General features: G+C 42.9%; 1 protein-coding gene across 3 annotated transcripts in view; it reads left to right on the forward strand.

Moving 5' to 3' along the window:
* Positions 1 to 19641, forward strand: part of GNB1 (G protein subunit beta 1) — a 75173-nt gene that overhangs the window by 35989 nt on the left and 19543 nt on the right. For all 3 annotated transcript variants that reach the window (XM_063145384.1, XM_063145382.1, XM_063145383.1), the window contains exons 2-4: positions 7344 to 7451; positions 13920 to 13958; positions 18697 to 18803. In XM_063145384.1, coding sequence (XP_063001454.1) covers positions 7395 to 7451; positions 13920 to 13958; positions 18697 to 18803 — 203 coding nt within the window. In that variant the 5' untranslated portion in view covers positions 7344 to 7394. The remainder of the gene's footprint in view (positions 1 to 7343; positions 7452 to 13919; positions 13959 to 18696; positions 18804 to 19641) is intronic.

Here is a 19641-nt window from a genome sequence, read left to right on the forward strand (position 1 = left end):
AGTCACACAATAGGTTTGTATTGGCAGTTAAATACTTCACAACGGGCAGTATCCTATTCAACAGTAGTGCTAATGTAAATTACATTATTATTATTATTATTTATTTATATAGCACCATCAATGTACATGTACATTGTGCTCATGTTAAGATACCTCTAGTGCAATGCCAATAGTTTTTGCTGGCGTGATCGGTTTTCCGGGGAAATCTGTCAGGCAACTACTTACATCTTCCAGAATGTGTAAACTCTTAGAGCATTTGAAAATCATGAATAAAATCAAGAGAAGATGAGTAGTTCCTTAAAAGATATATGGCTGTAGCTTGGTGGAATACCTTCTCCACTCAGAATCACCTGCCATGGATAATTAATACAGAACACTTACCAAGTGGTAAATGGGAGGAAGCCCCGTTTGCCACACATTAGAATGGGCGGCATGAAATATTACCTGTTTTCATTCCTGCAGATGTTCGAGCAAAACTATAGCAGAAAAGCCCTTTACTACTTGGCAAAACTGGTCATCTGTATTGAGCATGTCTGTCTTTTATAATTCACCATAGTGAAGTATTTATGAAACCAGGAGTGTCCTTGTGGAAGTGATGCCTTGATTGCTTCTTTTGAGTGAGAGCTAATTTCTACCTGTCCTTCCAGGAAAAGGCACCCCATGCTCTGAAATGTAACCACAACTACCTTTAAAAAACTGTCCAATGCCATTTTAAATCCATTTTGTAAACGCTAGAGCTGTCTCCCGGGGGTTCTAGGATAAAAGCCAAGAAGAACTGTTGAGTCTTGTGGATATGAGTTACATTTATATTTGTGTAACATTGTCAGCTATAAATAGAATTGAATTTTTTTGTTATACAATTAACTAACTTGGATTTTGGTAATTAGCGTATGTTTCTCTCTGTTAGTTTTGTTAATACTTCAAATACTTGGCCATTACTTGACATCTCAGTTGATTCAAGTCCTTTTTTCCTTTGATCAAATTGCCAATTCTTATCCCTCCTCCACTCTAGTTCTTTGTAGCTTCATAAGGTTAAGAGGCAGAAACTCAACCTATTTTTTTTTGTTAAATATGTACGCTGACATATGCAGCGTACATATTTAACAAATATGTGCGGCGGTTCTGTGGGAAAAACTTTTGCCAGGTAGGCATGAAGATGTCAGTCCTTTGCAAATTATCATTAAAATGCTGATTCAGTTTCTTTTATCAGTTACATGTTTGGGTGTAGTAGTTGGCTTTCCATTATACTGGGGGAAAATGTAAGTTGGAAAAGCTTTAGCGCTGAATTTGAATATGTTTTTCAATTACCTGCCTGTAGAATTTGCATATACATTACTTCTGAAAAGGTTCCTTTGCATTACTTTTTGTGTGTCCCTTGTTAAAGTCTACTAGCCTCTCTCAATGCTAGGAATTGATCTATTAAGCAATAATGTTGTCTGTAGTCAAAGCGTTTGTCTAAGATCTCAACCTGCCAAAGAAGACAGCTATTTAAACTGTATTGCTTTTAAGCACTTGTACCATGACAAGCCAAAGTCCTGGGACTTGTTCAAATGTTACGGTGTGGTGGAAGAGTAGATTGCACAAATGACTTGCACTTTTCAGTGCAGATGTAGAGGCGTATTATATTTATTTTACCAGACTCCCACACTTTTATGTATGGAACTCAAGGCCGGATAAAACCAAATCAAAACATTAAGCGGTGGCCACATTAAAAGATGCAAAGTTCAGCCCTGTCCAAATAAAGAAACATTTTCCCCCTGATGATTTAAAAGCAGAATAGGTCTGTTTTGTAAGTCTGCAGCCTGATTCCCTACAGATGTGTTGGACTAAAGTTCCCATCATTCCCAATTATCTGGAAATGATGGAAGTTGCAACCCAACACATCTGGAAGGCACTAGCCTGCGGAAGGTTATTCTAACATCTCTATGAAATTCTCAAATCTCCACTAAATGCACACCAAACCGATTCAAGCTTCTCCTTTGCCTTCGGTGTGCAACCCTATTTATTTTATTTATTCTATCCCGTGTTCCCTGTGGGAAGTGCAAGGTAAAACGCACTGGGCTCAGAAGTGGTCTCCCATCCAGGCACTGACCAGAACTACATCTGTCCAGCCTCAAATTATTGAAGAATACTTCAAAGGGGGAGGGGACAATTAAGAAAGGTCCACATATTTCCTCCCACGTCATCTTAATAGTCCAGTGCCTAGATTCAGTAATGGGCCGGATGAGGGCCTATAAACTGAAACTGAATCCTGGCAAGACAGACACACCCTGTGGGTGAGTGGTTCAGAGTGTGGGAGATAAGCTCATTGCCTGTTCTGGAGGTTTGCAGTCTGAAGGTACTCCTAGATCCATCACTGTTGCTGGAATCCCAAGTGGGGCTGCCTTTAAAGCTACTCTGGAAGCTGGAGCTAGTGCAGAATGCAGCAGCTCGACTGTTGTTGGGAGCTGTCCCTTTTTAGCATGCAGCTCCTTTGCTAAGGGAACTGCACTGGCTGCCTCTTGGCTACCGGGCCAGGTTTAAGGTTCTAGTACTAGTGTACAAAGCTCTAAACAACTTGGGACCAGGATGCCTAAGAGAGCACCTTCTCCCTTACTGCCCTGAGGTCACTGGAGGGCATGCTCCTGGTGGTTCCGCATGGACCTATGGCCCAATTGGAGCCCATCAGGAGAAGAGCCTTCAGTGTGGTCTCCCCCTTCCTATGAAACTTCATGCCTTTGGAGGTCTGGAGGTGCCAACGTTGTGTTGCTTACAGTGCCTCCTCAAAATGTCATTGTTTCAGGAAGCTTTCTTTGACCGGCCACAGTTTTATCAGAACCTGGGTTTCATCAGAACTCTGTTTCTTTTAAAAATAGGATTTTTTTTCTTTGTTTAATATAGTGGTGGTGTTGTTTTTTTAATTCTATCTGTTGTTCACCACTCCGAAATCTTTGAATGTGAAGTGGTATATAAATTTTGTAAATTAATAACTAAATTAACCATGTTTTCGTCCAGGTTTTGAGCTTGTAGAGCAAGTTGTTGTACGTGTGCTACTGTGAAAGTGTATAGGCCACTCATCAGTTTCAATAAGAGGATTTAAATTGGACAGCAGATTAGATAGGTTTCTAATAATCAGGTGACCTTGCATCCAAAAGCCTTTTCTCAGTATGTTATCCGTGATACCAGTTGCCATTTAATGTAGCTAGTGATGAGATACAGTTGTAGTGGTTAGAGCTTTGGACCTCTGGAGACCTGGAGTCTAGTCTACACTCAGTCATGGAAACCCACTGGGTGACTCTGGGCCAATCACTGACTGTCAGCCCAATCTACCTCAGCCCAATCTACCTTTATAAAGATAAAATGGAGGAGGTCATGTATGTTGCGTTAGGCTCCTTGGAGGAAAGATGGGATCTAAATGTAACAGATAAATAATCTCCCCCAACCAATAATTATACTGTTGAATAGTGGCTTCGGACACTCTTTTGTATACAATACTAGCAAAATCTCTCATGTTCTCCCAGCTGATAATTATGTGAGTAAGGAAGGGCATCTTTACTGCACAGGCTCTAGTGTTGGGATAGAAATTCGTTTTATTATTTTTATGTTTTGTTCTTCACAGCACCAGTCCAAACTGCAGTACACTTCCTTCATAGGGATGAATGGCAGCCACTCATTCTTATGGGACACCATTGGGATCAAGGTGAAACTTGCTCCCTGTTCCTTGTGAACCCAACTATTAAGAATTGAGCTATCTCTTCTCTGCCTTTGACCCTGTCGCTTGGCATTCCTGTACGTGACAGCATGTTGGGAAATAGTGGACTGAATCTATCTGAAACTAACCTATAGAAAAGTAGGACCTCCCAACAACAACAAAATGCACTGCAACATTTTCAAAAGTTTGCATTCTCCCTGTGAAGGTTTCCTTTCAGCTGCTGCTCCTTCCAAAGAGGGCATCCTGCTCTTCTTGGCTGCTCCCCCATTTTCCCTTTCCAACTGATGCTCAATGTTCTGTGGTTACTGAGCCATTGTGTTTTGGGGTGTGTGTGTTAGGTTTTGTGTTTTAAAGCATTTGTTTACTTCCGCAAACTTCAGGGTTTCCCCAACTATGTTGATATAGACTTGTTAACACCCACCCACCCCAAAGTTCCTAATGTGCAAACAGACCTGTGTTTCCATGCTAGCTGTGGAAGGGAGGGGGTTTCCCCTCCTCCCTGGCTAGCATGGAGATGCAAGCTACTATCCTCTTAGCAGGCTGGTGTTAAAAGAAAAAGCCCTTCTACAAAACAAAATAGTGGAGGAAGCAAAGATTTCTGCTCTACTCCACTGCACCAGCTAGCTGCATTTCCATGATGGTTATGGAGGAAGAGACTTCGCTTCCTCTACAAGTAGCATAGAGAGCAAGTGGGTTGGTGGAGCTGGGACGGAGTGATCTATCTCTCCTCCACCACCCCACTTTCTTGCCTGCATGGGATTCCATGTGCTCACCTATGGCTACCAGGCATAGTATTAAATGGAAGGCTGTGCTGATAACTTCGCTTTTGTATCTCTTGCCCTGTTTTGGCTCCCTTCCTGTCGCCATCTACCCACCACCTGATTTTGGTATCAGAAGAAGCAATGCTATAAGAATGTGCAAAAGACTAAAATACTGGTCAGTGTCATCTTGCAAGCCCTATGACTTTCCTTGCCTACTACTCTTATCACCCTAATCTCATTTAGGCAAATTGTAATAAAGAACTTGCAGAGAACATGAATCTCCATTCACAACATTGGGGCAGTAAAGTATGAATTTTTTCTTTTTCTTTCCTACCTCCACAAGCTTTGGTAAATCTGGGGAAACCAGTGAGGCTTGGCAAGGCAAGGGTAGGAGGGCACACTGATATTGCAGTATCTGTTCCCTGAGCCAGGAAGGGCAACAGGTTTTTTTATTTATTTTTATTTTTATTTAAGGATTTTTATGCCGCCATTCAGCCAAAAAAGGCTCTCACGGCGGCTTACAAAAGTATTTCTTGACAGTCCCTGCCCACAGGCTTACAATCTAAAAGATATGACACAAAAGGAAAGGGGATTGGGAGGGAGGAGGAGGAGGAGGAGGGGGGAAAGGAAAGGAAATTCAGGCGCTACAATCTTAGTTGCAAAGTTCAGCAGTTACAGTTGGCAGCAGGAGGGAGGGGGCTCTCAGCTGGAGCTGGACCCAGGCACGGTGGAGAGGTGCCTGGCTGCTGCTTCCTCCCTCACTGATGGCCTCTCCAGATACGGTTGGTGGCAGGAGGGAGGGGGCTCTGAGCTGGAGCTGGACCAGGCATGGTGGACTGGTGGCCTCTGCAGAGACAGTTGGTAGCAGGAGGGAGGGGGCTCTCAGCTGGAGCTGGACCAGGCACGGTGGAGGGGTGCCTGGCTGCTGCTTCCTCCCTCACTGGTGGCCTCTGCAGAGACAGTTGGTAGCAGGAGGGAGGGGGTCTCTCAGCTGGAGCTGGACCCAGGCACGGTGGAGAGGTGCCTGGCTGCTGCTTCCTCCCTCACTGGTGGCCTCTGCAGAGACAGTTGGTAGCAGGAGGGAGGATTGGTATGAGAGCAGTCTCACTGGGGCTTTTAAGTCTCCAATGACATCTCAGTGCTGTTCTTGATCTAGGGCACGAACAGTGAAATGCTACTGCAGCCACTTCTCTCAGACTTAAACTAGCAGAACAGCGATCTGCAACAAATTAGAAGGAACAGGCCGTTATATTTGCTAAAGTCGTATATTGTGTAGTCCGTGGCCTCCTTAGTAATGGAATCCCCCCCCCCCTCCTTCCTAAGGGACAAGCGTTCTGAAACACACGATTTCAAGGAGACCAGATTGGAGATAGGTCTTAAAAGGACAGCATGCAGGTTTCATCTTAACTGGATTTGAATGAGTAGCTAAGCTCAGCCAAGAGATTATTAAAGCTTAACAATGACACTGCAACCAGAAGACAAATAGTGCAAACCTGTGTCCATGTGAAAATTGTACCAGGAGCTGCTGAAATTATAAGGACTTGGAAGTTTACTAGTACAATATCCTGTAAGTATCTTTGCTAAGAACGTAGTCAGACACTTGGGGGACTTGACTGTTAACCTGAAGGTGGTAGTTTTCGAGGCCTAAGCAGAACTATATCAAAAGGCAAGTTGTTAAAAGGGTGGATTTTGAGAGAATATTATCTTGAGTATATATAGCTGATGTTTGAATGGATGATTAGCATCATCGGCAGGCCGCAGCCTCGGAATTGGCACTTTAGTTTCAGTTTTGGCCATCTCTAATCTCAGAACTTCCAACTGGTGATTTGACGGTAGAATGTGTTTTAAGTACTGATACAGCTGGATTGCCTGTTTTGGGGCGGTTGTTGTTTTTCAAAAAATCTGGCTAGCTTTTCAAGCATGGCATATTGGAAAAGTCAAATAGATTTGCCGCAGTCCTCTCTCCCCTACATATAGCATGGAGAAAAAAATAGTTGCCTAAGTGGAGGAGGTGGGAAGAGTGGTGGTGGGAAAATCTTTATAGAGATAAGAAACCAGCCTGCGGAAAATGGGGGAAATGATGGGTTGGCTCATTGAGAAGAAATTTATTTACTTACTTATTTATTTATTGCATTTCTATACTTCCTAATAGCCGAAGCTCTCTAGGCGGTTCACAAAAATTAAAAACCGTGAAGGCAATTCAAAGTATAAAACAAACCACAATATAAAAGCACAACCAGGATAAAACCAAGCAGAAATGCACAGATTTATTCAGATTTAAAATACAGATTTAAAACTGCAAAGTTAAAAGACTTGGATGATGAACTGTTTAACTATTGAGAAAATAAAAAGGCCTTACCTTTCTAGGGAGCTCATTCCAAAGCTGGTGTGGCACAGCAGAGAAGGCCCTCCTCCTGGAAGCTACCTGGCTCACTTCCTTTGGCAAGGGGTCACGGAGAAGGGCCCCTGTGGATGATCTTACGGTTCTAGAAAGTGTGTGAGGAAAACCTTCCAAAATGTCAAGCCAGAGAAGTTGCTGAACGTTTCCATTAGAGAGGTATAGGGCTTCAGTGCCACGCACAGCTTTTTGCGCCTCCCCACGACCAGAATAAATCATGCAAAATATAGGAAATATGCAAAATTTGTAATTTACACAGATTGTAGAAATGAGCTTGATTTAGCACAGACTTTGGAGCACAATCTGTATATGTGTGTTTAGTTGAGAATATTCACACAGTCCTATGACCTAAACATTGAAGTAAGATAAACTGAGGCTGCAATCCTATATTGACTAGCTTGGGCTCACTTCTGAGTAACATGCGTGAGATTGTATTGTAAGTATGCTGTTTTAAATTCAACTGACCTCATCTTGTTCTATTTCCCCCCCCCAGATTTTTGAGCATCTGAGAGGTGTCGTAGAAGCACACCTTTAGCACGGGAAGATGAGTGAACTTGACCAGTTACGCCAGGAGGCGGAGCAACTGAAAAACCAAATTAGGGTATGTATTTAAGACCAGCAGTCTTGCCTTTTTGGGATTGGGGTGGGGGTGGGGAGACACTTTTCTACTCTTTTTTTTTTAATTATAGACAGATAGTTTTGGCTTTTATGCTATTTAAAAGATTGCTTTGCCATCCTTCAGCTGATGCTTCAAGGAGGAGAAACATTAATATCAAATATAACAATAAAAGAAAAAATGACAGTTAAAAGAGCAGCTAAACAGTTGTTCATGGCAGTACGTTTTCAATGCCTGTTCTGTCGCCATTTCATACTTATTACTTATACTGGCCTGTTTAAGCTGCTACTTTACTGCTGCTAAGTACAGTATAGAATACTTTTCCAAGCTCCTTTGCCGGCTTTCTGTAGAAGAGGAAAAGCATGTGACATGTGCTGTGATTTACAGTCTTGAGAGTTACAGCCTAATACATTTATTTCAGAGGCCAGTATAATCTGGCTTCCTTGTATTATTATTATTATTATTATTATTATTATTATTATTATTATTATTTATATAGCACCATCAATGTACATGGTGCTGTACAGAGTAAAACAGTAAATATGCAAAGGAGAAAGGACTGCACAGGGAGGCTGCTTCGGAAGCCATGTTGTACCATCCTAAAAGCCTGCAGCCCAAGGACTGGCTGTTCGGGCCCAATCAGTCCATGAAATTCAGCTTTGCTGCCACCCACTGCTTCTTGGACCTCATGCCCCCATAGGGTTGCTAGGTGAGAACACTGCAGAGACAGCTGGCTGAAGTCTCCAGTCCAGGTCGAGCCACAGTAGACCTAGCAACTTTATGCTTCCTTGCCTGCCCATTTCCTTCCTAGCCCCTTCTATTGCTAGGCCTTTGATGTAGTTTCTCCCCAGTCCTGCTTTCTTTTAGCTTCTCCTTTCTTCAACTTTGTGCTTGCTCAGGTTCTTCATTTCTGGCCAGTGTCTACTTCCTTTAGCCACTCAGTCTTTTGACCAGGCTGTCAACTCCTCTCCCCTCATTATAACATCTCCTTCTGATCTTTGCCATGACGTTTCTTTACGTACACACACACACGCACCTACCTCATTTTCCTCTCTGCCTTTTTTCCTTGCAGCCTCATTCTCCCCCTAACTTTGCTTCAGGTTCTTGTTTCTCAGTTCATTGCACCCATCCTTCATCCACCTTAACTCTGGACTCCTTGTCCCTTAGCTTCCGTTCCTCCTGGGATCTCTTCCAGCCAAACTTGCAATGTTTGCTTCTGTTTCTGAAGCTTGACTTGCACACTGTTTCCCCCCCCCAGGCAACTGAGTATGCCAAGCCACCACTCCAACTCAGCCAATCTGTGCCTAAAGTTTTACCACCACAATACTATATAGATAAGCATGACGAACTATGGATCCAACCCATTGTTTGCTGTCAAGGCACATTCTTCAGTGTAAATACGTTTGATTTCTTTCCTTCCCGTTGATAGCTTCTACAAACAGTAAAACAAGGCCGTCTTCGTAACCTGGCATTAAAAGCACAGGTCACACAAAACACTGTAAATCTAGGCTTCTGTTAACTGAATAGCATATGCCAATTTTGCTTCTCTGAAATGCACTGCTGTTCTATGTTTTAGAAATAACGTTCAAAGGGGCAACCTCATTTTGGATCCAATATGTTCAAGTTTGTAAAGATGCCTTATGAAACAAGGCGATGGGCAGCCACACTAGTGTCAATAAATTAGAACATCTAACCAAACAGACACTGTGTAAACAAAAGTAATCAGGAACCTCATAGAACTGGGTTTCAGCTTTCCAGACTGGCAGAAGAAAAGAAAATAACAAGAGACAGTCCGCCCCCCCCCCCCCATTTTAAATTTTGAAACACAAGGAGTTCCAATTAGATCTCAAAATGTTGACACCACCATAGAGGGAAGTTGCAGAGGTATATGTGTGTGCTTGTCAAAATAAAGCCCATGGCTCCACACAAGGTTCCTTAAACCTGTGTGTGTGCGCACGCACATGTGTTTAACTTCTGAATGCCTTGAGCCCATTTTATTTTGTTACGTTTACATTTGTACCCTACTTTCTCCCAAAGGGCGTTATTTATAGTTGAGTTCTCTTGTCAAGTGATTAAGAGCAGAACACCGCATACCTGTTTATGAAATCCTATTATGAGTCGTGCTGTGGCTGTGTGTGCTTTTTGAGGTTAACCCCAGCAGATTATTGAAATAGGTTCCTGCCAGTGTATGGGCAGGGGTCTACAAATCCAGGGCTCATCTACACCAAACAGGATATTCCACTATGAAAGCGGTATATAAAAGGCAGGAGCCACACTACTGTTTTATAGCAGTACTGAAGTGCACTGACAACTGTTAGGGCCCATTGAGACATACCGCTTTCATAGTGTTATATCCTGCTTGGTGTGGCTCCTGCCTTTTATATACTGCTTTCATAGTGGAATATCCTGCTTGGTGTAGATGTGTCAGTGGGCCCCAACAGTTGTCAGTACACTTCAGTACCACCATAAAGCAGTAGTGTAGATCCTGCAGTGCACTTCAGTACTGCTATAAAGCAGTAGTGTGGCTCCTGCCTTTTATATACCGCTTTCATAGTGGAATACTCTGCTTGGTGTAGATGAGTCCCATGTGTCATGAACAGAAGAACTTGGGTAAATCAGGCAGACTTGGGCCATGGTTAGACCAGGCCTATATCCTGGGATTGTCCCAGGATCATCCCTGTGCGTCCAAACACACAGGGGATCCCGGGAGCAGGCAGGGACAACTCCATTTGCCTGAGATAATCCTTATGTCTAGCTAAGGCTTTGGTTTAAGATGTAATTTTTCGCTAATGTAGAGCTCTGTTCATGGAGGCAATGGTAAAAGAGCAGGAGAAACTTAGCTCATAGGGTTCTGGGTGGTGTTGAAGAGGTTAGAAATTGAGGGCTGAGGAAACATGCCAAGATTTCAGTGTAGGCTTCCCATATCTGAACGCAACACCGTATCCCAGGCTTTCCTAACCTGGATGTTTTGGGCTCCCCGGATTCCTGACCATTTTCCATGCTGGCTGTGCCTGATGGGAGTTGAAGTCCAAAACATCTGGAGGGCACCAGGTTGGCCAAGGCTGCCCTGCCCACTGCATAACATTGGCCACAACTTGACCATCCTTGGGATCCTTTGACCATTCTTCTAACCCAGTGGTTCTCAACCTTCCTAATGCCGCGACCCTTTAATACAGTTCCTCATGTTGTGGTGACCCCCAACCATAAAATTATTTTCGTTCTTCTCTGCACGATCCATTGTCATGGGATGGTTTGCTAATGAAAATAATACATAACAATAGCTTTAATAATACAAAAGATGATACAGGACATAGTTCAGTCAATACAGTTTCCTAAGACCATCGGAAATATGTGTTTTCCGATGGTCTTAGGCGACCCCTGTGAAAAGGTCATTCGACCCCCAAAGGGGTCCCGACCCACAGGTTGAGAACTGCTGTTCTAACCCATTCATGTTAATTGCAATCTGCTTTTATAGGCTGCTGTTATTTTTTAAAACTGTCGGTCAAGCCTTTGATGAAGGTGCTAAATAAGTCCGGTTTCTCACAAAATTCAAGCTAGACTCCGAGCATATTCTTATAAACAAGTCTACATACTCATTCTATCATCCTTCCTCACTCCCTTCCCTAGCCAAATAAAATCGCTTAGTGTGAAATCCATCTGTATAAACGACTGCTGTGGGACTTCTCACAAATTATCTCGCTACTGTATACATAACTAGTGGAAGAAATTAATATCCATGTCTTCCTGCCTTCATTATTTCTAAATTTCTTTAAACATAATGAAAGTTTTTGGCTCCAGTAAGGAGACTTTCTGTATTTTGCTTTCCTGTGTCGCTTTCTGTTTAAAATAAGAAAAAATACACCACACAGCATGAGGTATTTAGGGGGAAACGCCATGATGCAGCACTAGTTTCTGGAGCCCCAGTAATTGAGAAGAGTTACCATAACTATAGTCCAGTCCTATATACCAGCCTTTCCCAACCTTGTCTCACCCAGGTGATGATGGACTTCCATCACATCCAACCAGCATGGTTCACGGTCTGCGATGACGTCTGGGGAAAAGGCTGCTGTAGTAACAATTCAAGCCCTGTTGAACTTAGGACTTGGTGCGAGGGCACACTTAACCGGCACATGAATTGTGGGTTGTGCTGCTTGCCTCTGTGCAGTCTTCCCTTTCCTAATCGGAAGTCTCTCCAGCCTTTTATTCCATGCGTCACCTCACAGGCCCCTGACAGAATCTTGGTGCGCAAAGATTCCTTGTGTTATGCAAAGTGTGAGAGTGATGCTAAAACCCGAAGACGTTAATATCCAAAGAGATAATATATGTAACAGTTTCCTAAACTGCAGTGACATGTTATTTTTGTTATACTTTCCACCCACTAGTGTCATGAAATGTGACACTGACTGCCTAGGTGCCTGCAACCCAGTGATGGCTTCCAGCTTTTCTTATGGGAAATCGTTCCCATGGAGGTTAAATCTGGGAATACTGGCCTCTTCAGCCATTGCCTTTGTCTGTTTTTGAATCCATTTCTTCCCCAGATCTGGGCTCAACATTCCATGGACTTTTTTTCCGCATTCCAAGTTGCCATAGTTGCTCTCCCTGCATGGTAGTCGCACCTATGCATGGTTTTAGATGCCATACCTGTTGCAGCAGGGGTGATGTGCATTTTCCTGAGTGTCTCCCTCCCCATCTTCTCACTGGCCTTCCTTCTTCTCACATCAGTCCATTGGTTTCTGTTCACCACTCTGCTGCTAAGATCATCTTCTTGGCTCGCCGCTCTGACCATGTAACTCCACTTCTGAAATCTCTTCATTGGCTTCCAATTCACTTCAGAATCCAATATAAACTTCTCCTGTTGACCTACAAAGCTTTTCACTGTCTAGCTCCTTCCTATCTCTCCTCTCTCATCTCACACTATTGCCCCGCTCGTGCGCTTCGCTCCTCTGATGCCATGTTTCTCACCTGCCCAAGGGTCTCTACTTCCCTTGCTCGGCTTCGTCCATTTTCCTCGGCTGCCCCTTACGCCTGGAACGCTCTTCCAGAACATTTGAGAACTACAAGTTCAACCGCAGCTTTTAAAGCTCAGCTAAAAACTTTTCTTTTTCCTAAAGCTTTTAAAACTTGATTTTGTTCTGACTTTTATACTGCCTGTTTGGTGCATTCTCTTCCCCTACTTATTGTTTTATTATGATTTTATTAGAATGTAAGCCTATGCGGCAGGCTCTTGCTATTTCTTGTTTTACTCTGTACAGCACCATGTACATTGATGGTGCTAAATAAATATAATAATAATAATAATAATAATAATAATAATAATAATAATAATAATAATCTGGCTGCAGCAGAGGGAGAAAAGGGACAGTGAAGCCTACTTCATTGGCTCTGCTGTGAGACCAGCTGACATTTGTCCTCTCCTCTCTCCTGAACTGTTTCCATTCTGTACAGCTTTAGAAAATGGATTTCCTCTTCTCTAGCCCTTTTCCCTCTTGTATCCTGTTTATTAGATTGCAAATCTGTGGGCAGGGAATGTCTGTACAGCTCTTAGTGAATTTTAGGTGCTTCATAAATCATAGATAGTGAAGAAGATTATGGTTTATGTGACATAAACATGTTTAACCTCTCCTACATGGGTATTTACGTGTATCAAGAACTGAGTGGACATGTCTGTGATGAGGATAGGAAAGAAAATCAAGATTCAAAGCAACTGACTCTCAAGCAGCTTTGGGAAAAGCACATAATTTTGACCCCAGTGCTCCTGTCTCTAAGGAAAGGAGAGCAATTTCCCACCTATCTGGATTGTTGTAAGGATGTACATGATGTATCGGTTTAAGGCATCCTAACTTTGTTGTTCGTATATTGATGGGTGCATCGCCTGCAGCCAGATCCTTTGGTCAGTTAAGAGAGACCACAGGATTTAAATCGTATTTAGCTCCATTGAAGTTGACTACGGAATTCACCAGACTACTTAAAGTAATAAGATATAGTTTGGGAGCCAGATTATAGATGTCATATTTGTATAAATGTGGGCAATGTAGCTTAATGTATTCAGCTGGTTTGAGTTTCACAAAGAGATTATCCTACATAGCTTTTGTAAGATTTCAGTGTCTATTTTGTCATCCAGAATTCTACTTACACAGTTAACGTAACTTCATAAAGTTGACCAAGAGAGAGATGGACATGTCCAAATATGCCATAATTTCTTTTCTAAATTCCTAGTGGATTATAAGCTTCTGGTAAATTCAGAGCGTCCTCCTTCAAGGTACAGTACACATACATGTCTTTGACTCAGATATTTGCTTTTCCTTTGCTGCTTTTGGGTGTCAATAGGAAAGGATCTTCCTGGATTCTTCTTAGGTTCTGGCCTTTGTGTAATAGTAGCTTAGAGTCAAGTCATTTGTTGAGCGTCTTCCATCTCTCTGACATGGTGTCTCTTCATTCTCCCTTTCCCCCCAGGATGCTAGGAAAGCATGCGCGGATGCTACGTTGGCCCAGGTAGGTGTGCATCTTCATGTCATCAAACTACTTAAAAAACAAACAAAAATTGCTTACATAAAGATACAGCTTTGACTCTCTTAGCTCATTGAGTAGAAACATTTCACTTGAGAAATTTCTGTATGATCCTGTTTTTGGATTCTTTTGGCGACAGATACTCTGCTTATACAGGAATAAAGACTCCTTAAATCACCCTCATTTAACACTGAGTAAGGTTCTCATTGGCCCCGTTCAAACAACACGCTAAACCATGCTGCTTAACCACAAAATGGTTAACGGAATGCATTAACCATTTTGTGGTTAAGCAGCATGGTTTAGTGTGTTGTCTGAACGGGGCCAGTGTTACATGAGGTTGTTTATGGAATGCTCCCAGTTCCTTAACCATGGTTAAGGGAGCGAGATTGGAGGGTTGTGTTCTCAGCCTCCCCCTAGAAGCTTTAAACATGTTCGAGGCTTACATCGGTACAAGGTTTAACACTGATTATTGCTTATTTATTTATTTATTACATTTCTATACCGCCCAATAGCCAGAGCTCTCTGGGAGGTTCACAAAAATTAAAAACATTCAAAGTATAAAACAACAGTATAAAACCATACTATAAAATACAATATAAAAGCTCAACCAGATAAAAACAGCAGCAATGCAAAATTACAAATTTAAAACACCAAGTTAAAATTTATTTATAGACTGTTAAAATGCTGGGAGAATAAAAAATAAACCTGGCGTCTAAAAGCATATAACGTAGGTGCCAAGCGAACCTCCTTAGGGAGCTCATTCCACAGCCGGGGTGCCACAGCAGAGAAGGCCCTCCTCCTGGTAGCCACCTGCCTCACTTCCTTTGGCAGGTATTGCTAACCCAGGTATGCAGTTAACCAGGGTTGAAGCTGGTTTTTAAGATTAGTTTATTTATTTATTAAAACATTTGTATCCCACCCTATATCATGGCCATCTCAGAGCAGTGCACAGATAAAATCAAACAGCATAAAACAATAAATAAGGCGCACTGCTAAAAATGTAGAGCCAGCGAGGGGTGGGGAAGGGGTGGTGGGGTCCTGCAGCCTGTTTCTCCTCCCTTTGCAATGATTAGGATGTTGAGTACTACATGTGCACCAGTGTACAGATGCTGCCCCAAGTGTCATACCTGTGTCTGAATATGAACAGACACATAATGTCAGAACTATGATACGTGTGCCTCCAGAAGTGCTTCTACTACATTCCCTACTCACCATTAGAAGCCATGTGTAGCAGAAAAAGCTTGAGAGAGGTAAATAGCTGTGGCAGCAAAAACAACTAAGAGTCCTACAGCATCTTAAGAGAGTCCATGTTCTTGTTTCTGTTGGATTTGATTCTTCAGAAAGTTGCCTTAAGTGTGTATGTCTTTTATAAGCACTGCTTAGCCCGCTAATGGCACATACAGCATGAAGGATGTCAATCTTCATAGAATCATAGAATAGTGGAGTTGGAGAATAGTGGAGTTGGAAGGGGCCTACAAGGCCATCGAGTCCAACCCCCTGCTCAATGCAGGAATCCACCCTAAAGCATCCCTGACAGATGGGTTTCCAGCTGCCTCTTCATTCTGTTTTTTGCTCAAGAGCCTGAGAACTTGGGCATCAAAAAACCCAAGACCATCCAATCTCTTGCAGCCGGCCATTTATAAAAATTAACCAGCAGCAATTGTTTTGTGTTTTGAATCCATCTTTACATTGTTGTCTACTGAACCTTTTTTTCCCCTTTTTTTGCCAGTACTGAAAACAAGCTAGTACTATTAGTAATAGTGAGGGAGAGAGATGTGTCAGTTGGTTGCCTCAGAAGCAGCCTCTGCCGGAGTCACTCCATAAAATATCTGACGTGGTAAGATGCGGGGGCCGCCTTTTAGCACAATTCATGGGAAATATGTACATTTGGCAAAGTCACCAATAAAATAAAATAAATGCTGAATTAACGGTTTCAATCTTTAACATATGCCGTAACCTAGACCATGGTAGCAGGGAAGGGAGCGTTTAAGAACCTGACATCCAGCAGAAAAAAAGGTTGTTACATAGGAATTCTAAATCCGGAAAGCGGCCTGTATCCCACTAAAGCCACTTTGACAGATTTTAAGAGGAAGCAGGAATGCTGTGTCTGTGTCCTTTAGCTAAATAACTGTTACATGGAGAAAGAACAAAAAATGCAGGCTTCTTTTATTGTTTTTAAGGTGTGCGTGCTATAAACGTCCCTGAGTTCGCTGCAGTATGCCGACAAACAAGTCTTAAATGTATTTGGCCACATTTACGGGGAATGTGTGGCGGACAGTTTCCTAGAAAGTGGCAGTTTCTTAGAAAGTGTGCTTATTTTACACCACAAAGTTTGTTAGCTCCTTAAGGATTAACAGATTCCTTGGAGTCAGTCTACAGGCTTTCATGGACCAGAACTCTTTTCCATCAGGTACATGATGGTGAGAACCTCTGTGAGTAGGTATGGTGTGTTTGTATATATGACTTAAAAGTAAAGGATCTGGTAGCAGGTTCTGGTGTGAGTCATTCCCAATTGGTAATGAATTGGTGAAGCAAGATGAAAAGTTTACATATACCTTCAGGAGGGGCAGTTCTTTTCTGTGGTGACTTAACTATGAAATATTATGCCACAAGACTTCGCTACCCGTCCTCTGGGGTTCAAAGCTCAGCAGTATTATTGTCACATTTCCCTGCGGCATCCTCAGTGCAGGTGAGTTCAGCCGCTCCCCAAGACCGTATGAGTGAGCTTCTCCCTGCCTTCCTATGGAGAGCAAGATCCTGAGCTCAGGTATACAAGTAACTTTCGGGACAGCTCTGCTGGTTTATCATTGTAGGTTCTTGCACCTGGTCTTTTTACCACCTCCTTTATAATGTGCACCCTCTGTAGGCATGCCCTTCCCAGGGAGATGTGCCTTGCGTCCTCACTGTATACATTTAGACGCCAAGTTAAGACCTCCTTCTTCCAGCAGGCATTCATAATAATAATAATTCTTTAATCTCTTTACTGTTGGCTCTTTAATATGTTTTTAATGTTTTAATACTTTAATATTTCACTGATGTATTGCCAGTTAATCTGTTTTGATTTTAATAATTAATAATAATAATAATAATAATAATAATAATAATAATAATAATAATAGATTGTAAACTGCTCTGAGGGGATGTGCTAGTTCGGCAGTATATAAATTTACATATTTAAATAAATAAGTGAGGCACCATTTGTTGCGGAAAACCTCGCACTAAAAATTTTTCACTCCAGAAGAGAAATGTATTTTTAAGCTTCCCACCCCGAGATTGTAACCTTTGAGCTTTCTCCATGGAGACTATATAAACCTGGACATCCAGCAGGCATGTCCCCTCGAAGTGGCTCTTTGCACGAAAACAAAAGAGTAGAACATATGTGTAGATCTGTCTACTACAAAATAATAGTTGGGTCCATCTGTGTTACTATTATAGTAGAACTCTGAAATGAGCAGCTTTTTCTGGAAGAAGTGGTAGTAATCACCTCTTTCGTGATTCCAAGCCCTCCTGCCGAGATGTGAGACAATCAAGAGGTCTGCTGTGCATTCCACAAAGCTTTATTCAGTAAATAGACATCTTTCCACCTGAAGGGAGTGTGAATGCTAGGACCGGTCTTCTAGGCTTAATTAGCCTAACAAAGCAAGGCAGTTGTTTATCAACTAAATGGACCTTTTCTCTCAGTGCCCAATTGGACCCCTCCTTCATAGAAACATAGAATCATAGAATAGTAGAGTTGGAAGGGGCCTATAAGGCCATCGAGTCCAACCCCCTGCTCAATGCAGGAATCCACCCTAAAGCATACCTGACATGGTTATCCAGCTGCCTCTTGAAGGCCTCTAGTGTGGGAGAGCCCACAACCTCCCTAGGTAACTGATTCCATTGTCGTACTGCTCGAACAGTCAGGAAGTTTTTCCTGATGTCCAGCCAGAATCTGGCTTCCTGTAACTTGAGCCCGTTATTCCGTGTCCTGCACTCTGGGAGGATCGAGAAGAGATCCTGGCCCTCCTCTGTGAGACAACCTTTTAAGTATTTCAAGCTGTAACCTCTGCCATGTCTAGTCTAGCGGACTGCTTCTCATCTCCTCTCAACTCTGCCTGCTTGACCCTGCGGCAGACTCTGGGAGCTGTCAATTCCGATGCTCCCTCCCCTCTAACAAAGATTGAGTTCCAGTGGGGGGGGCGATGATCTCTGAGCCTGGACCCCTGTTCAATAAGCTCCTGGAGAGACTTGGAGAATTTCATAGAATCATAGAATCGCAGAGTTGGAAGGGGGCTACAAGGCCATCGAGTCCAACCCCCTGCTCAAGGCAGGAATCCACCCTAAAGCATCCCTGACAGATGCTTGTCCAGCTGCCTCTTGAAGGCCTCTAGTGTGGGAGAGCCCACAACCTCCCTAGGTAATTTCCTCCCCCTCTTCCTCTCTTGACTGGTCGTCTTCTTCAGGCTCCAAGTCCAATTCAGGATTCACATCAGGGAGACCAGATCTGATCATGACAATCTCCTAAGCAAGCAGTTAGTAAAGTGCCTTGGCCAAACTATTTGGTGCAATGGGGAAACATGTCCCAAATGTTCTTACTGGGATTTGTGATTTGTATTTTGTTCTTCGTCAACAAGAGACAGATCTTACACAACCAGTACAGTCTTACTGTACAGTACAGTTTTCCTGTCAGAAAATGCTTTTGTGACTGCTGCTTGCAAACGTGTGCAATTAACCTCCCATTTAGATCACAGCCAACATTGATCCAGTGGGCCGTATCCAGATGCGCACCAGAAGAACACTGCGGGGACACTTGGCTAAAATTTATGCAATGCACTGGGGGACTGATTCCAGGTATGTTTCTGTTCTGCAAAAAGTCTGTCCTGACTCCCTTGCACAGCCTGGTGCTTTCCAGACTTCAAACCTCATCAACCCCAGCCAGCTTGGTCAACGGTCAAGAATGCTGGGAGGTGGAATCCAAAACCACCTCCAGGTGCCAGATTGGGGTAGGCTGCCCTCGTGCAAGATCTGACACAACTGTTAACGGCCTAAGAGCGTTAGGTTTTGGATGCTCATGTCCTGGATCCATTCTTTCTTCCAGAGATTTCAGGGCAATTTACCAAGGAGAGAGGGTGGGTGGGTGGAGAGACAAACATGGGAAGTCCTTTGAAGGATCCATATATTTTGCTGCTGCTTCAAATACTTTCTCTGGCTGTTTACATCGGTGTAAATGGCACTTTTCAGGGGTGGGTGGGGGATATAAGCAAACGACAAGTCCCTGCCTGAAGGAGTTCATAAACAAATTTGTACAGGGGGAGGGAAGAGGGAGGGGGGAATAGTTGAAGGAGGAAAGAATGGGATAGCAAGGATAACAACCGAAACTGCAAATCATGAATCTGCAGTTGGAACTTGTGGTGAATGAGACAGGCACCCGTTTCAACTTTCCAGCCGTGTTGCCAGATCTACTAAATTATAAGCTTGGTGTTTATTTGGATCCCCCGAGTGAAGATTTTGTACGTTTGTGGTGGTGGTGGGGCTTCCTCTTACCTACAGAGGGAATTTAGCAACACTTGCAGCTAATATTGACACTTGTTCTTCTCTGGTAGCAGCAGAACTGATGTTCATTTTCAAAAATACTGTCGCCCCTTTCTCCTTGTATGAGGAAAAATATACGGTTGTGGTTTTGGAGGAA

This window comes from Elgaria multicarinata, chromosome 20 (assembly GCF_023053635.1).
Source record: "Elgaria multicarinata webbii isolate HBS135686 ecotype San Diego chromosome 20, rElgMul1.1.pri, whole genome shotgun sequence".
Classification (NCBI taxonomy): Eukaryota; Metazoa; Chordata; class Lepidosauria; order Squamata; family Anguidae; genus Elgaria; species Elgaria multicarinata.